Below are 16,480 nucleotides of genomic sequence, written 5' to 3' on the forward strand. Positions count from 1 at the left end.
ACACAATTGAACAAAAACTAAGCATTTGTTAATGGATCAAATAAAAATGGCTAATCCGGCAAATTAAATAACTGACGACTTAAGCTGTTTCATAAAATTGATGCAAAAGAAATCATATAAAATTCCTGCTCATCTTTTTTGGAACAGTCAACCACATATATAAATCCCAGGGATTGCTAGCACTGCGCAAATGCTAGAACAGCAGTTCCTGACCCATGAGTTCATTGTATTTCTTGTCAAACTACTGCACACACGCAACGACTGACGAAATATACACAGTATCCTTTACTGTGCATGTTGAACATTACAACCATTCGTAATTAAACACAACAGTTTCCTGATGGACATAGTTTGTATAGACACATGCACACTAACTCACTCGAAACAGCACACGTAATAGAACCTCCATCAAATGGCTTTTGGATCTTTTGGCCGACAACTGAATGGAAAATCAAATCAGGCTGCATAAAATGATTAGTGGTAGATTATGTAGAAACATTATCATTTAGTTTGGATCACTTACTGCAATGAAGCCTCACTGTGCCGCATGTTTCAGAGTAAAAGGGAGTTATCAGCCTTTCACGGCTGAAGATACAGAAAGATCATTTAATAATTACCATTTATGTCACGTTGTGTTTCCTCAAGGGTGTTTTTTTCTTTTATTTTAGTGTGGGAGTTACTTGTTGATAATGTTCATTTTACAATACACATCTTGGGCAACCTTTGAATGGCCTGGAAAAGGTATCTCAGATTTATGTAAAAATACTCTGATAGTAGTATATTAATGCAGACGTATACAAGGTATATATTGTATGATACACATTACACTGGGATGAAACATACAGTCTAGTATGCATTCGGTTTAACATTATTACAAACATTACCACAGTTATTAATTAATGTAAGTTAGGATGGGCAAGAGAGGCTTACAAAGATACATTACAGTAGGTCGATTACGAGCAACTGGTAAATACTCACAATGGGCAAAGTTACAAGCCAAACTGTCTGGAGCTAAATAAAATGGTAGTGCTCTTCCAACACTAAAATACTTTACATGTATTCCCAAAATGTAGACGAATGCAGTGTTCCGATGTAGTAGTATGAGATATTTTTTAAATGTTTACCCTTTTAACCAACAATCATACTGAAAATTGAAAGCCTTGAATTTCACATGACGTGTGAGTGGGTGGCTTGTTGCTGAACCCAGAATAAAAACACCATGTAGCTACAGGCTACGCATCCGACCTCCCAGCGCTCTCCACCATTGTTTAGTTTATTGGGTTTATTGGTTTCCGTAATATTTTCACTCGTTACTTTAAAACTGATTTAACTTCAAGTGCTTTACAGCTCTGACGCCTCTTCATTTTGTAAATCTAAGCCATCTGGAATGTCTATCAAGGGCCTCATTTACAACTGCATGTTCCCATTCTTCAGTCTTCATCTTCCTATGAAAGTCTTCTGTGGAACTCTCTGCCCGGTTGCCTTTATTGAAACCAGAGTACACCGTGTCTATTTCCTGTACGCTGTCGTCATCATAACCACAAAGACAGATTACACGACTGTCACTGACAACGAATACAAATGGGAGGACATAGAGCAGCCAACCCATGTTTACTCGTGGGCATGTTGTTCCTTGGCGAGGTCGCGTCTTGCCCAGCGTGCCGTCTCGACTGCCAATCGAGCAGCAAGCTGTCTACTTCCCAAAAAGTATTTGTAACTTGCCACACACAAACAATAACACACACACATAATATGTCTGGTACAGTGATGTCTTGGAACAAGAAAAAAAATACCCACTAACAATACAGCACTTTAGCACTAGCAGGGGCACCCAGGTTTCTTTTGTCATTCATTCAAAGTCTCTCCATATTATTGATCAACATTTCCCACTTTAAACATTACACTATACTACCTACCATGATTAAGCACAACTCTACAACAGCCCTTTCAATTTATTTGTTGGCGTACTTCTGAAAAAGTGATCTGATTAATATATATATATATATAGAATATAATATTCCATAATTAATTATTACCTCATAATTTAACTTGAGAGAAATTTATAGCCAACGTACTTTTATGCTTTTACACTGATTCTGATACTATCCAATATTTCCACAAAGAAACTTCTCTGAAAGGACTTTTAAAGGCCGATTTTCCACTGGATTTATGCTGACCGCCAAACTGGCCTGGTGCACATAGGAGCTGGCCGATCGTGACCATGTAGCGCACAGCCCCAGGCGGCCATGATGCCAGTGTGCCCATGCACCAGTTACAGATGGAAGAAAAGTAGACTAAATACCAGGCCATCACGGCAGAGTTCACAGAGGCAATGGAGAATGTTTGTGAAGGTTTGAGGGTCGGGAATACAGAGAAACATGAAGATACAGGCACAAGAATCATTATCGAGTAGTAAAATAGAACTCTATTTGCACAAGCACACTATATTCATTGTCATTATGTGCGTTGTTTTAATTATAAGGAGCAAATTAGATTTCTTCCAGGTATCTGAAAGACAGTATTGTTAAGACAGTAACTACAAATGGTCCTTTGGTTTATTCTTGAAGAGAGGGAGGTACTAGTTTCCCTCACGCTCGTACAGGCTTTACAAGCTCTCTCAAACTACCATAAAGCTTGACTGCTGAACACAGGGAATCAATACATTACTGGTGTCTACAACAGATCTCAGAATGGAGAAAATTTTAGTAATTTCTAAAGAATTCTATATTGTGTAAAGAACCATTTACTCAGTCGATGATTGAGCAACAGGGTTGACAAACAATTTTTTTTAAAAATCAGAAAAGGTGAAAAGAAGAGTAATTTACATGCAGGAGGTGGCTGATATGAGAACCTGCTATTAAAATAATAAAATGAATAAAAATAACGAGGCCTCTTATGAGACTTAAAAATGCACTTTGTGGCTATGAAATTGCATCCTGAACCGAAATGTATGATTCAGACGTGGCGTTGATGTAATGTTGTTTTCTTTATGCATTAGCTGGAAGTGGTAGGTGTTAAGGCAATCATTGGCTTCTACATTAGACAGATAATTGGTTTCTGATATTGTTATTTTGGTCTTTCTCAGCATATACCAACTGCTGGAACATTTGTGCTTGAAACAGCAATACTGCTGGAAAAAGGGTGACCTTTTCATAAAGTATAAAAAAATACATTTGAATTTCTATCGCTCACCTGCTATGCCTAATCAGTTTTAGTTTAAAGGTCACATTTGTTTGTTTGCTAAATATACAGAATGTATGATTATGATTAAAATGACCAGAAACATTAAAATGTCTGGAAAGGAAAAAAACAATTCCATTAAGATTCAATCCGGATAATAAAACAAAACAAACTATTGTAAAGCAGTGTTCCCTGGGAACTAGATGTACATAAACCTCTCCAGAGAACTGAGACATGAATTTGAGCACAACTGATGGTTCCAGCGACTGTACATATTTATCATACAAACATGAGAGGAATATTAACCTAACTCTCAGCAGGAAACAATTATACATTGTTCCAGTCACTAAATAATAATGAATAATTAATTAATTAATTTGGTTGGGTTCAAGCACACAGTGGTGTTTGCATATTGTGAGGAGAGTCTCTGTTCTATTGCGTATTAACACACACTGTCCGATGGCCTTACCTGCCATACGACTGGTCCCATGTGATCAGCTGTGGTGGACAGGCAGACACTCAACACAATGGTGTGAGAGGCGGATGTCAGGACGCTGGCGATGATGGCGTCCCGCATGGAGAACGGCAGCATGGTGTAAACCACAAACACAATGAACAGGAAGAATGACACCTGTGGAGAGAGAGAGACACACTGATGACACACCTGCAGAGTTAAGCAGAAAAGAGAGAATGAGAAAGAGACCAGAGAGATGGATGCGCAAGAAGGGAAAATACAGACAGAAATAAAATATTAGATATATATATATATATACAGTCCCGTGGGAAAGAGAGAGCATGGCCACCCCCAGTCTGATAGCCACCAACACTGCCTGCTAAAGTTACGTTTATTTATACATTATGCAGCTATCAGGGATCAGAGATATGAAGAGGAAAGGAAAAATAACTAAGACACGGTACCTCCTCTGTTTGAGCGTTGGTGACTAACACAGTTCTACAATGATAATGTCTTAATAGCTGACTATGGTCAGCAAATATCAAAAGATGCTCTGTTACTTTTAAGACAATGCTTTATTCGTGTATTGTTTGTGTTAAAATTGTGCTCAAGTGAGAAATATGTTGACATGGTGGGAAATTGGCACAACTCATAAATACGGTTTATGGCTAAACACTGCCATTCTTTAAATATTGGTACTAATACAATGGAGTATTGTACTATTTGTAACAGCAGGGTACTGTGATACTTTTCTGGTAAACCGTGCAACACTATCTTATAGGTTAGCTTCCTTTGGTACCTACGTCATTGTTTTTGGCTAATGGCCGTTTCTATTTGGAAAATCCTAATTTGCAAGTTACCCATCTCACATCATTTTACTGAAAATGAAATTCCACAGCCTCCGAATGAACATTTGACAGTGATCTGTTTCAAAAGCCACAAAGTAGACCATGGAGTACAACCTCTAAATATACAATCCAATCACTTGTTAAGTAACTTTGATCTGTCCTAACCCTGGGCAAAAGCACACAATGATTTTGCTCGAAAAATGCTAAATGACTTTTTGCATGGGCAGCGTTCACTTCTGCTTTGGCATTATGTCACCACTTTCTCTTATTGGTCATGGCAGAACTATGACCACCAAACTGTACAGCCCCCTCAGCCCAATCTGGGCCACAACTGTTTATTTTTCACAATCAGTGGAGCATATCTAAATCTGTAGTCTGGCATCTACATTTTCACTTTCCTTTAAAGCCGTTTACATGACTGCATAAACCAACAGCTTTCTTTAATAATCCCATCTGCGTCACAGTGAATTTTGAGTTTCCAGAGAAAATTGTCTTTTTTTTTTTTTTTTTAACCAAGCAGGGATGGCGCAAAAATAATAAGTCCATCTAAAATGACACTGCTCTTGCCTTTGCTGCTCATGCCAGCTTTGTGCCTGAATGAATGCTCGTACCAAAGCGCCACAGCACCGGGCTCACAGGCTGGTGCACGCAACCGCAAGCAAACTATGGGGTGTGTAGACTGCTGCATGTAAGCAAGGGAGGTTAAAAGAGGCAAAAAAAGGTAAAACACATCTGATCTGTACTTGACGAAAGGTTCACTAGCTGGCACAGGATCAGAGAACAAGGATGATTGATTCGTTCCACTGATGCGCCTGCAGGGAGGGTGTCACAGTAGCCTACATTAAAGTGAGAACATCTAAACATCTAAAACATCTACAGAGAGTAGGGATGGGCCCCAATACTGTGTTCATGTACTCATACTCTTACTCGCAAAACTACACTGATGCAACCCCATCTGATACCACTTATAACATGAAATATATATTAATATTTGTGTTATAAATGAAATTTCTGTATAATTCCACTCATTTTGATAATCAAAATTGCAACGAGCTGTGCCTCACCTCAGATTGCGCAATCCGCCACAAACTGGGTGGAGCGCCTGCCCTTTGTTTTCTCATTGTTTGTTACATTGTTTGTCACCACTGCAATTTAAACAACGCTATTTACTGAGAAGTGGTTGCAGTATAGCTTATGAAAAGTAACCTACATATCTCTTTCATAGCATACATTTCCTGTCTCACACTGGGAAAATGTTGACTGATTGCTGGGCAGATGTTACTGTAAGCACCGAATGGGCTCATGGGGAAGCTGTAACATCAAGCCTGTAGAACCTGGCGAAGGTGTGTGGGTGTGTGTGTGTGTGTGTGTGTGTGTGTGCGTGTGTGTGTGTGTGTGTGTGTGGCGAGGCAGGAGACAGTAACAAAGCAATGTCTTTAAAGCCTGTTCCAGTGGTTGAAAAGGTAGAGCTGAAAGGGCAAGCCTCGGTGCATTTCACAAACTCACTTGGGCTCAGTGAGAGACCAGAGGGGAGGACTACATAATCGTAACTTGTCCCCAGGAAGGCGAACCTGGAGATACTTCCTGTGTGGTGGGCATATTAGGATGTGAAAATAAGCGCCGAGGTCGATTTGAAGGGAACCAATCGCCCCGGCAAAGAAAAGGTAGCAGAGACACGTGTGCATCCTGAACTTGTATTTCCTGAGGTGCTTGTTTAGATGTCGGAGGTCTGATATTGCACGTATGCCGCCCCCCCTTTCTTGGGAAACAGGAAATATCTTGAATAGAACCCACTCTGTGTACGGGAGGAAAATTCAGCATAACAATGATTGTGATATTTACAGTGGCTGTGACGTTATTACAGTATGGCGAGTGTACCATAGTGACGGCAGTTTGCCAGCTACTTGTTTTGACCTTGTCGAATGTCGACACAGCCAAAAATGCTCCAAAACTACAATAAATCTAAAGTCTTGCGAGTAAAAAGTATGCGAGTGCAGAACAGATGACGAACGCAAAAGATTATTTCGATTTTTAAATTAAAAAAACACTTTCTCAGACGAAGAATAAGAAAGTATTAACTTACTTCCTAATATAAGAGGGAGCTGCTAATTGACAAATGGCATCGAGCACAGTAACATCATTTGCGTCCATAAAGCCTTTTTCTTAATGAATGATCGGAAATCCTATGCAGCTACTGAATCATGAACTGTACCGAGGATAATGGAGAGGCTGCAGGGGAGAGACACCTGCTGAGTTCGCCTGCATAATTGATACTTGATGCAGTAATAACAACAGCGAGGAGCTTCCTTCAGTGTGGTTAAGACCAGCACACAAGGACCCTCTCTCTGACAATTAAGGCTTTTTTTGTGGTCCATCATGGTTCAGCCAGCTCTGCTTCTGCCCCATGAATCAATCCTTGATAATGACACTGAGGAGGGTTCATAAAACAAATTATAAAGACGGAGTGTCAGATTACATCAGGCTTTTAGTCTACAGTCTGTGGCAGAGATTAGTTTACAGGCTAGATTTACAACGTGGAGTAGTGGCGTGTGTGTGTGCTATTTAGCCCTAAAAAAAAAAGACATATGCTCTCTTCTTTTCTCGTTGTACTAAATCTGAGCAAACGGACATATTGGTTGATTTATAGAGAAGATCCTGAACTAAATGCAACACCGTAGATACTAAACATCAAGCCAAAGTGCTTGGTTTTGAAATTCCCACAATCAGTCTGGGCACGTCGTTCCTGATCCCTGAGATAGATTAAGGTGCAGAAAGAAAAATGGCTCAATTACTCCTCTGTACATGTTATATTGCATCTCTCCATGTCTCTCTTGGTCTCCCTCTCTCAATTAGTAGTTCCTGTCCTATTTTCTCCATCTATGCTCCTCTTTACTATTCCATCCTGGCAGGTTTCTTCCTTCACCCCGACGCTGCATTCAGCACCTCCTCTGTCCTAAAGCCTAATGAGGCTGGTTGTACTCACAAAGGAGTGTGTGTGCGCGCATCTGAACATGTGTGTGAGGGATCGAGAGACACGGAAAGAAGGAAAGGAGGACATAATGCAGGGTCCAGACATCTCTCAGTGAGGGGTGGAGGCTGGACTGTACAGATAAGCCCATCTCTCCACCGTCAGCAAACACAGAGGGCTTTGTGGGGAGAGGATAAGCATCCCATTGATTTCAGGTTTGAAAATAGAAAGTGTGCTGTATACAAACTAACTCTGGGAGAGTGGTGACGGTGAGCACAACACCGCTGAGGAAATACTTGGACCCTCTGATTTTTTATTTTACCTGACGGTGTACTGTACTGACAGTGCAGTTCGTAATGTAACCATCTCTCGTTCTGTCTCGCCGTTTATCGATGTAGATATCAACACAAATACCAGTTGTTTTGACAGCTCCCTTCCTGCCACCGGAGTTAAGTTATAGGAAAAGTGCCTACAGAGACGATAATAACATCAGAACGAGCAGGAGTTAAAAAAAAGTTTACAAAAAATGCCATTGCTGATATAAATAGAAACATGCTTCATTCAGACATGTATAATAGAGAAACTGGCCTGGTCTCAAAACTAGTCATCATCTTTAACCACATGTTCTATCTTAAAGAAGATTTTAAAGTACACTTGTTCAATGTCATTAGCTGACTGGTGGTCTACAGAAAACGGTGCATGGGACTTGACTAATTTTGCTTTCGACACCGATTAGGCCTAACCGGTAACTAACCAGTTAAATTGGAAGAACAAAACTTCAATCTTAAAAAAGACGCTTTCCTTTAATTTTGGCGCTCCACTGACTCAATGACCTTTGGCGTCACAAATCCATCTAATTTTGATAGAATGTGTTCTTGCCCTTTATTGATTTTTCTGTTGGCTTTGCTGAAGTTTATCGGCGTATTTTGATCAGATCATGAGTGCTTCGATCGGACTGCAAGTGGGTTTTTTTTTGCAACGTAATGGATGTAAGTTCAAAATGAACCGTCTTTCAGGTCGGTTTTCGTCTCTGCCAACTCCTGAGAGAAATATCTGTCTCTTTAGCCGCTAATATATTCGATTTGAGCCACTTTGAAGTTAATCAAAGTTGAGCTCTAATCAAACGCAGCACACAAATTCACTGATTGATTTGGGCATGAAATATATTTTGCAGCGCTGTGCTGTCCATCTCAGCTGGGAAAGGAGGAACATCTGGCCGAGTCCTTCCCAAGTCATGTTCTGGAGCCATCGCTGCCTCGGCTCGTTTCGGAGCACAGCCCATGCGGGACTCGAGCCGAAAGGGGCTGAGCGGAAACCTCCGCAGGCTGCATTACAGACAGAGAGGCACCGCTCAAAGCACCGCTGTTTAGAGGGAGAGTCCCGCAAACATGACTTTGAGATTTGTCAAAACTCTCACACACACACACACACACACACACACAGATGAGGAGAGGAGATACACAATACAGACGGAGGAGTGTGTGAACCGTCCACACGGGGTGTAAGCAACATCTTCATCCACTGACTAGCAACAGCATCACTGTATGAATGACATGGGACAAAAGCCATCGTCCTGAATGAGCTAAGGGCTGTACATGAGGCAGTGGGAGCGCATGAGGCCCTCCTTCTATTCATTCCCCTACTTCTCATGGCTAGGGCACAGAGAGCGTTTCATTATGTGACTTTTCCTTCGCCTCCCTCAGTAAATTATTTTCTGGTGCAGACATCCACTTTGCAACTGCACAGTAACACCAGGGTGACCACAGATTCAAAGACTCGGTTATTAATATAATTGGCTGATATTCCAATGCTCAGCATGCTGCCAGTCCAGATACACATGTGGAAGAACATGAACTGTAGCTGAACCTCAAATCTGACTTGAGGTTGAGGTACAAAATGGTTTATGGATGTCAAAAAACCTACTCATACACTAAATGAGCAAAGATGAACATACTGATCTTAACATAAGATTAGGGTACATGCAAATCAAAGCATTTATTGAGTAGTTACTTTCAATTTTCACATTATTTTCTCAATTAATCGATTGTTTGGTCTACTAAATGTCAACATTGTGAGACATGTCCATCACAATTTCACAGTGGCCAAGACAATATCTTGTTTTGCCCTACAGCACAAATCTCAAAATATGTATTTATTTATTCACTGGCAGTGACCAAAATCATTCCCTTTTTCTCTACTATCTACTATTCCGTATATATAGACACATAATTGGTTTACTCTAATCTCAGTAGTCTGTCGGCGGTGCTGAAATTATTATAATTTTATTTTTTCAACATTCAGCACCGCTGACAGATTTAGAGTTTATTTTTGCATCCATGAAATGTGAAACATTGCATTGTTGTAAATTAATACAGGGCATCAACACTACTCTTCTTAGTACACTGTGGGCATGTTTGAGGGCGCTCAAAGGAAATGGTAGACAGTAAACTGACAAGAGACCGTAAGGACCCTGTTGCAGTTTGCTTTGCTATCTTTTTTTTAACGAGCACCTGCACACTTCTCTCTCCAGCTTGACAGCTGTAGCATGAAGTGATTCTGGCATGCAAACACTGTTGTTAACTGACACTGACGGTATCTCTGACAGTAATGGACTGATAAATCTATAGCATTGTATTTCTACAAATTCATCGTAGAAAAAATCACCCATATTTATATACACACATACAAACCCAGACATATATGCACATATATACATGAATATATATATATATATATATATATATATATATATATATACACATGAATATATATATATATATATATATAAACGCATATTTACTCATACCGGAAGTAGGCTCTCTGCTAATGAGATTAAAGTATAATGGTGGGGCAATGTGCAAACCCAAATGAGTCATTTCCTCAACCTATGATATGGCAGCAAGCCCCTTAAACACACAGAGAGACATGCAAGTCAACAATAATGTCGCTCCAGATAAGAAAGATGCCGCAGTCAGGAAGCAGTAATGACATAATGGCGTGACATGTCTAATAAGCAGAAGAAAGTAATGAATGGCGTGGCATGTCAATCAGTGCATATTTAGCTACCTATTTATGATAGATAAGACCACACTAGACATCTGTCTTGCCAAGTGCTGTTGGGTAAGTACATCTTTCAAAAGATGAAGACCTAATGTACTGTACTGATTTCAATGAGCCATGTTGCAGGGAGCATAGGGCTGCTGTTTGTTCGTCTCGCCACATTCACCTACAGATGTAATGTGGCCTTCTCAATACCATAGAGCAGCATGGATGAACGCATGGACTACAAATATGTATTTATTTATATTTAAATTACTTAATTTACAGCAGTTTTACACAACACATCGGCCAGGCTTCCTTCATACCAGCTTTTTCCACTAGTGTGACTCTGACATATACTCTTTTGTCACCTTGGCCTTAGACCTACAAAATCAAATCACTTGAACCTTGAGTGCAAGCAGTTTGAAGAAAGTATGAGAAACTATATTCTCTCCGGGCGTTCCTGAGATATTGCCTTCACCAGAATGGACAAGACAGACAACCCGAAATCCTTGATGTTGCCGGTGCCGAGGAAGACAAATAAACCATGACAAAATGTCAGGAAGGCTTGTGTGTAGTCAGTCCAAAATGTAAGCTAGCATGTAGGACAGAAATGACATGAGATGAACTAAAAGTTCAAAATATACAATGCAGGAATAAAAAACAATACAAAACTATGTTGAGACTATAGATACAAATGTAATCAACCTTCTCAATCATCACTTGACCCACTAGAAGTGTGTGGCGGGGTCTGCATCTGCAGAGACCCTGCTCTCTGCCTATAATTTCAAAACCAGTCGTAGACGAGTATCGCTACCGTTCTTGAACTAGTATGCAAGTGTACAACAGGAACAAACAAAGTGACCAAGTTGTTTACGAGGACGGTTTAGTTCAGCACCTAACAGCTCGGTTGTCGACTGGCTTCTGTGAGAAGTGATAAAACCTTTTTTTTTAATTGTACCTAACACCAGTCTGCCTAATAGGAGTTTTTGAGTTTCTGATGAGGTCACACGGGAGGCGTTCCCATAATGAGACGTGCAACGAATGCTAAAAGACAACCGACGTTTCATGCAACCTAATGTCCACGCAGCCAGTGTGTGGTCAGTGACAGAGAGAGTGACACATGCAGAGCAGGTCAGCTATTGGTTGAGAACAAATAAATGTGTACAGTGTCTCACAAGCGCACACAGACACACACACACACACACATACACACACGTCGCCCACCTCCCACTCACCCACTTCTGAAATGATTATGGGCCAGTGCCTCCGAATTGGATTAGGCATTTTACCAGGGACAGGTGGTGGAGCGGTTACCTCCCTAACTTTACCCACTGTCTGGCCTTTCGGAGCCCAGGAAAGGTGTACTGAGCACATAGTTCATTTTATTTTCAATCAACGGTATGTTTTAAGGATGCAATGTCACTCAAGGAGGAGTACAAGGTGCGGTTTCATACACAGACCTGTTGCAAACAGGTGCGACCAATCACATATTTGTGGGCATATGTGCACCCAAAACTCTGGAGCAATGCATATTCCTCTACAACAAAAGGTATTCACTACAGAATACATTACATACAATTACATTACTGTTCCTTACCTGATCCCACGGACAGATGATCCCGCCAGAAAACATAAAAAGGTAACCCATGGCAACCAAGCAGGCCCAGATGACCAGGGAGAAAACCCGGAGAAGCTTCTTGAAAATGGACTCAATGCAGACAAGTACAAAAACCGCCAGGAAGATAGCCAGCGCCGTGGGCACAGTGATCACAAAGGCCACGTGGTCCTCAATGTTCTGGAAAAAAAAGACACAATTTAAAATGAAAGAAAATGAGAGATAGACAGTGAGACACGTAGACAGTCAATTTCAGAGAGATTGGAAGAGAGATGTAGAGACTTCAGCAGAGAAAAGAAGGAATACTATGAAAACTATGGTTGCCTGAGAGAGAGATAAGGGTAAGTAGAAGCAAATTTAGAAGACAGACTTCTCGAGGGGGCATGAAACTGCCTGACTGTGTTATAAAAAGGTACTCTTCTAGTCTTTCCTCTTTAGTGTCCTAAAAATACAAACAACCAAAGCAGTACAGAAAAAGAACAGGTTCTCCACTGATTTTTGTTTGCTTTTTTTCAGCACAACAAGGTGTCACTACTAACGCAGCATTCTTTACTAAATATAATCCCAGAGTCAGTTACAAAATGACAAAAATGCCCCATTTGCTCTAACACGTATGTGTCATGACATTTTGACAAGGCTCAATCGAGTCTAGACTGAGGATAGATAATGGAATCGATTTCTATCAAATCTATCGATTGCTATCCCTACGAGTGGAACAACCTTCATATTGAGATGAAGTGAGGAAAAAAACTCGCTAAAAAGCCCCCTGTGTGAGCCAGTAGTAAAGTTGAAGCCCCATCCATAATGCATTTGCTGCCGCCTTCCTGAAACACTCTTGGATCTAAAAGTTCTAATGAAAATTTCAGGAGTTTCTTCAAGGTGGATGTCGCAGTGAAATGAGTCGTTTGTAACGCCTGCCTTTGCCAGGTTTCATCCCGTCATTTTTTTTTCCAGTAGTGTGACGGGGGGATGGAAATGGAAATCTACCAATCAAACTTCAGTTCAAATTCAACCCCATCTACCTTAGTAGAAATGACCTCACTGCTCAGTGACACTCTCTCCCCATCCATCAACACAGCTATATTTGGACTTGGGTTCATTTTACAACAATACATAATTAGTGGATTATTGTTAACTTCTATTTTATTAAATAGTAAATATTAACAGTCGTGAATTCTGATGAAATGTATATTAAAATGGAACATGTTGTTGTTTGTTATACATTGCAGTCATTCACCACTAAAGCCAAGCGACCTAACCATCAAATGTTTGCTATGTCAGTATGTCTCACACTGCTCTTTGCAGTCATCCTCTTCCTCTTCCTCTCCATCTCTCTCTCTTTCTCCTTCGTTAGCCCCCCAACCTCCCCTCTCTCCCTCTTTCTCATTCTCACAGCCAATGCACTGGGTCAGGAGAGGATGTGTGTGGCCACGGAGAGTTTGTCTTGCCCAGAGCAGTGCTCCCAAACAGCACAGGATTTAGGTCAGCCAGCCAGCAGAATGGAGGGATGATAGGATACAAATACAAGAGACATACATATCAGGAAGTGAGAGATGACAGACACGAGAATGTAGAGAAAGTGCAGTGCAAAAAAGAAAAGAAAAGAGGATGTAGGACAGATAGACTCAGCAGTGGCCTGACAGGAAAAAGGCATTTACTGAGATGCGTGTTTGTTGTGAGCCAAAAAACATTGCAGGACATATTCTTAAAGTAAGATTATTTTCGTTGCCTTAAAACTGGGGATTTCAAAAGGCCTCCTTTACCGTTCTGGAGCACTCGTGTTTCCAACTCTACATTAATATTTAATCCTTTAGCTGCTCTTACTTTTATAGCTTTAACACAAATACTTCCAGCCAGACTAATAAATTCAAAGTGAAATGATAAATTATGTAATTCATTGGCACAAACACCAGTTGGTAACAAGTCAAAAATAAGATTTACCACTTAAACATCAGACCTTAATAAAAACAGCAAAATGCAATCGATTATCAGAAAAGTTACAAGATTTACAAAAAAAAGAAAATCATAAAAAAAACTGATGTTACTTCCAATCTTTTAGATAAGGGAGTTGGTTTGTTGACGAATTAGGCATTTTGATTTGTCTGATTGTGTTGACTGCATGGCTATGCACCTCACCGTCTGTTGGTTATATGTTATAGTGAATAGAAACAACTTCTAATTCTGTTTTCATTCTGTTCAATAATCCCTTCTTAATAACAGACTCAATTGATGAGAGGCAAAAATGTTATGAGCTTTAATTATGTTATGTTAGTATATCTTCTAAAATCAATCATTAGATGCATTGTGTAAATATAGCATGATGTTATATATATATATATATATATATATATATATATATATATATATATATATATATATATATATATCTATATACATACAGTATATAGATATATATATAGATTTTTTTTTTAAATTATTATTATTGCACAACATTTCTGTTCAGATTGTTGTTGTTTTTATCTAACAGAGCACCTTGCCTGCACTGCATTTCATTGTCAGGTTTTTAGTGTGAAGATAACCCCGTCATAATAGAGACAGAGGTAAACAGATCTCCTTTCTGTAGTTCAGTCAACCATGAGCTCAGACAATAACTAAGCCCCGTATTCCTCCTCACATTTATCTCACCCGTCTCTTCACATTAGTGCTACCACGAGGACCCCATGCTGTGGGAGCATATACTGTATGTGTTGTGCGTATGAGTCTCCGAGAGAGAGGAGCTTGTGTATTGAGTAGCTAGTTTGTGTGACCCTGTTTCTTCGCACGCTCAATGAAAATGGGAGAGTCTACAATAAGGGTACGCACCACCACATGTGCGTAGATGTCTCTGTCCACGATGTTTACAGAGCTTACACTAAGCATGTTTGTACGGTCCAGGTTGTTTGTTTATTTGTACTTTATAATTTGCTTAAATGCATCCGTGTGTCTCACGTAGTAAAAGAGCAGCTTACCAGTCCCGAAGCAAAAAACACAGTCAGCAGAGCCAGGCAGGCTCCCATCACTATGAGCAGCAGAAACACAATCAGAGGATGCTGCTGGCTCATACAGTAGTAGGACTCATACAGCCAATCCGGGGAACTGTTCCTCTTCTCGTGACCTCGTCCCCCTCCTTTATCCCCTTCACCAGACTCCCCTGCCCGGTCCAGGAGATACCGCTTCCTCCTTATTGCCTCTTGCCACATGGATCTTGGAGCCGAGAAGGAGGAACAGGAGGGTGGGAAACTAGAGGAGGCAGAAGAGGTGGTCACTGCTGAGGTATTAGTAGTTTCCACCACAGATGAGGAGCAGGTGCTCTGGACAGCTGTCTTGCTGTTGTTGCTCCTGTTGGGGACCCTGGTGTGAGAGTTCCTGATCTCGAGCTTATCCTTCGGTTCCTCTACCACCTCCTGCCTTAAGTCCCTCAGGCGGAGACAACTGAAAGCCGAGGGTGAGTCTGAGTCAGAGGCAGTGTGCGCTGGCCGGAGAGGTGGCAAGAACGCACTGAGGGTAGAGCGCAGCATCCTCCTCCTTCTCCTCCTGCCAACATGTTGGAGCGGTAAATGAAGGGGAGCTCAGAGACTGAGTGCTCTTTAGTGTGAGGGAGAGAAGTGGGAGGGAAGTGAAGGGAAAGGGGAGGGAGAGAGGGCTGAGGGGGAGGGGAGAAAAGAAAAAGAAGGTGCAGCAGCAGGGAGAAGTCAGCAACTGAGAGAGAGAGAGAGAGAGACAGAGAGAGAGAGAGGAAAATAAAAGAAATACATTATTATCTAGTATTATGCAATATCATAATTTTGAGAGAGAAAACACTAATTGAGCTCAATCCTAGAGGTGACGATGATTTTCAGAATCGAGATAACCCACACTATCAAACCCATTCCCTCTCTTCATTTTTAACTGTAGGACATTGATTAATTGCTGGCTGAATTGAATGTCATAACTGAGTGGTTTCTCACAGATGAATCTTAACCATATATGTAATCGATTAAGCAAGTAGGGCAAAACAATAACAAATTAAAGTGGACAAACACACTCACACACATGACATATGCTCAAAAAATGTATACACACACACACACACACATGCAATGATGCACTAGCAACACACCAGCTGCAACATGATGAGAGTTGTGACGGCCAAAGTACTGCTTTTATGAAGATGAATAAATGATGACTCTCCAAATTCCTCTCATCCCCTCACAACGTGAACGACAGAATTTAAAGTGCAAAGTTTAAATTGCACAAAGCAATAAATCCCCATTGTACGTATCCATTTTTATAAAGAATATTTCAATGGCTTGTTCGGGTTGTCACTTGTGTGAATGAGTTCACGCGGGGCCAGTACATTTATTTCGTAAACTTCATTCATGTAACCGAGTGTT

The 16,480-nt window shown here is 40.6% G+C and overlaps 1 protein-coding gene across 1 annotated transcript in view; it reads right to left on the reverse strand.

The window, feature by feature from the left end:
* adcy2a (adenylate cyclase 2a) overlaps positions 1-15,322 on the reverse strand; it is a 49,023-nt gene extending 33,701 nt beyond the window's left edge. Inside the window, exons 1-3 of the mRNA XM_034553600.1 lie at positions 15,077-15,322; positions 12,090-12,287; positions 3,650-3,811 (exon numbers count right to left, since the gene is read on the reverse strand). Coding sequence (XP_034409491.1) covers positions 3,650-3,811; positions 12,090-12,287; positions 15,077-15,307 — 591 coding nt within the window. The 5' untranslated portion in view covers positions 15,308-15,322. The remainder of the gene's footprint in view (positions 1-3,649; positions 3,812-12,089; positions 12,288-15,076) is intronic.
* Positions 15,323-16,480: the final 1,158 nt, after the last annotated feature.

The sequence above is a fragment of the Cyclopterus lumpus genome, chromosome 16, assembly GCF_009769545.1.
Source record: "Cyclopterus lumpus isolate fCycLum1 chromosome 16, fCycLum1.pri, whole genome shotgun sequence".
NCBI classification, from domain to species: domain Eukaryota; kingdom Metazoa; phylum Chordata; class Actinopteri; order Perciformes; family Cyclopteridae; genus Cyclopterus; species Cyclopterus lumpus.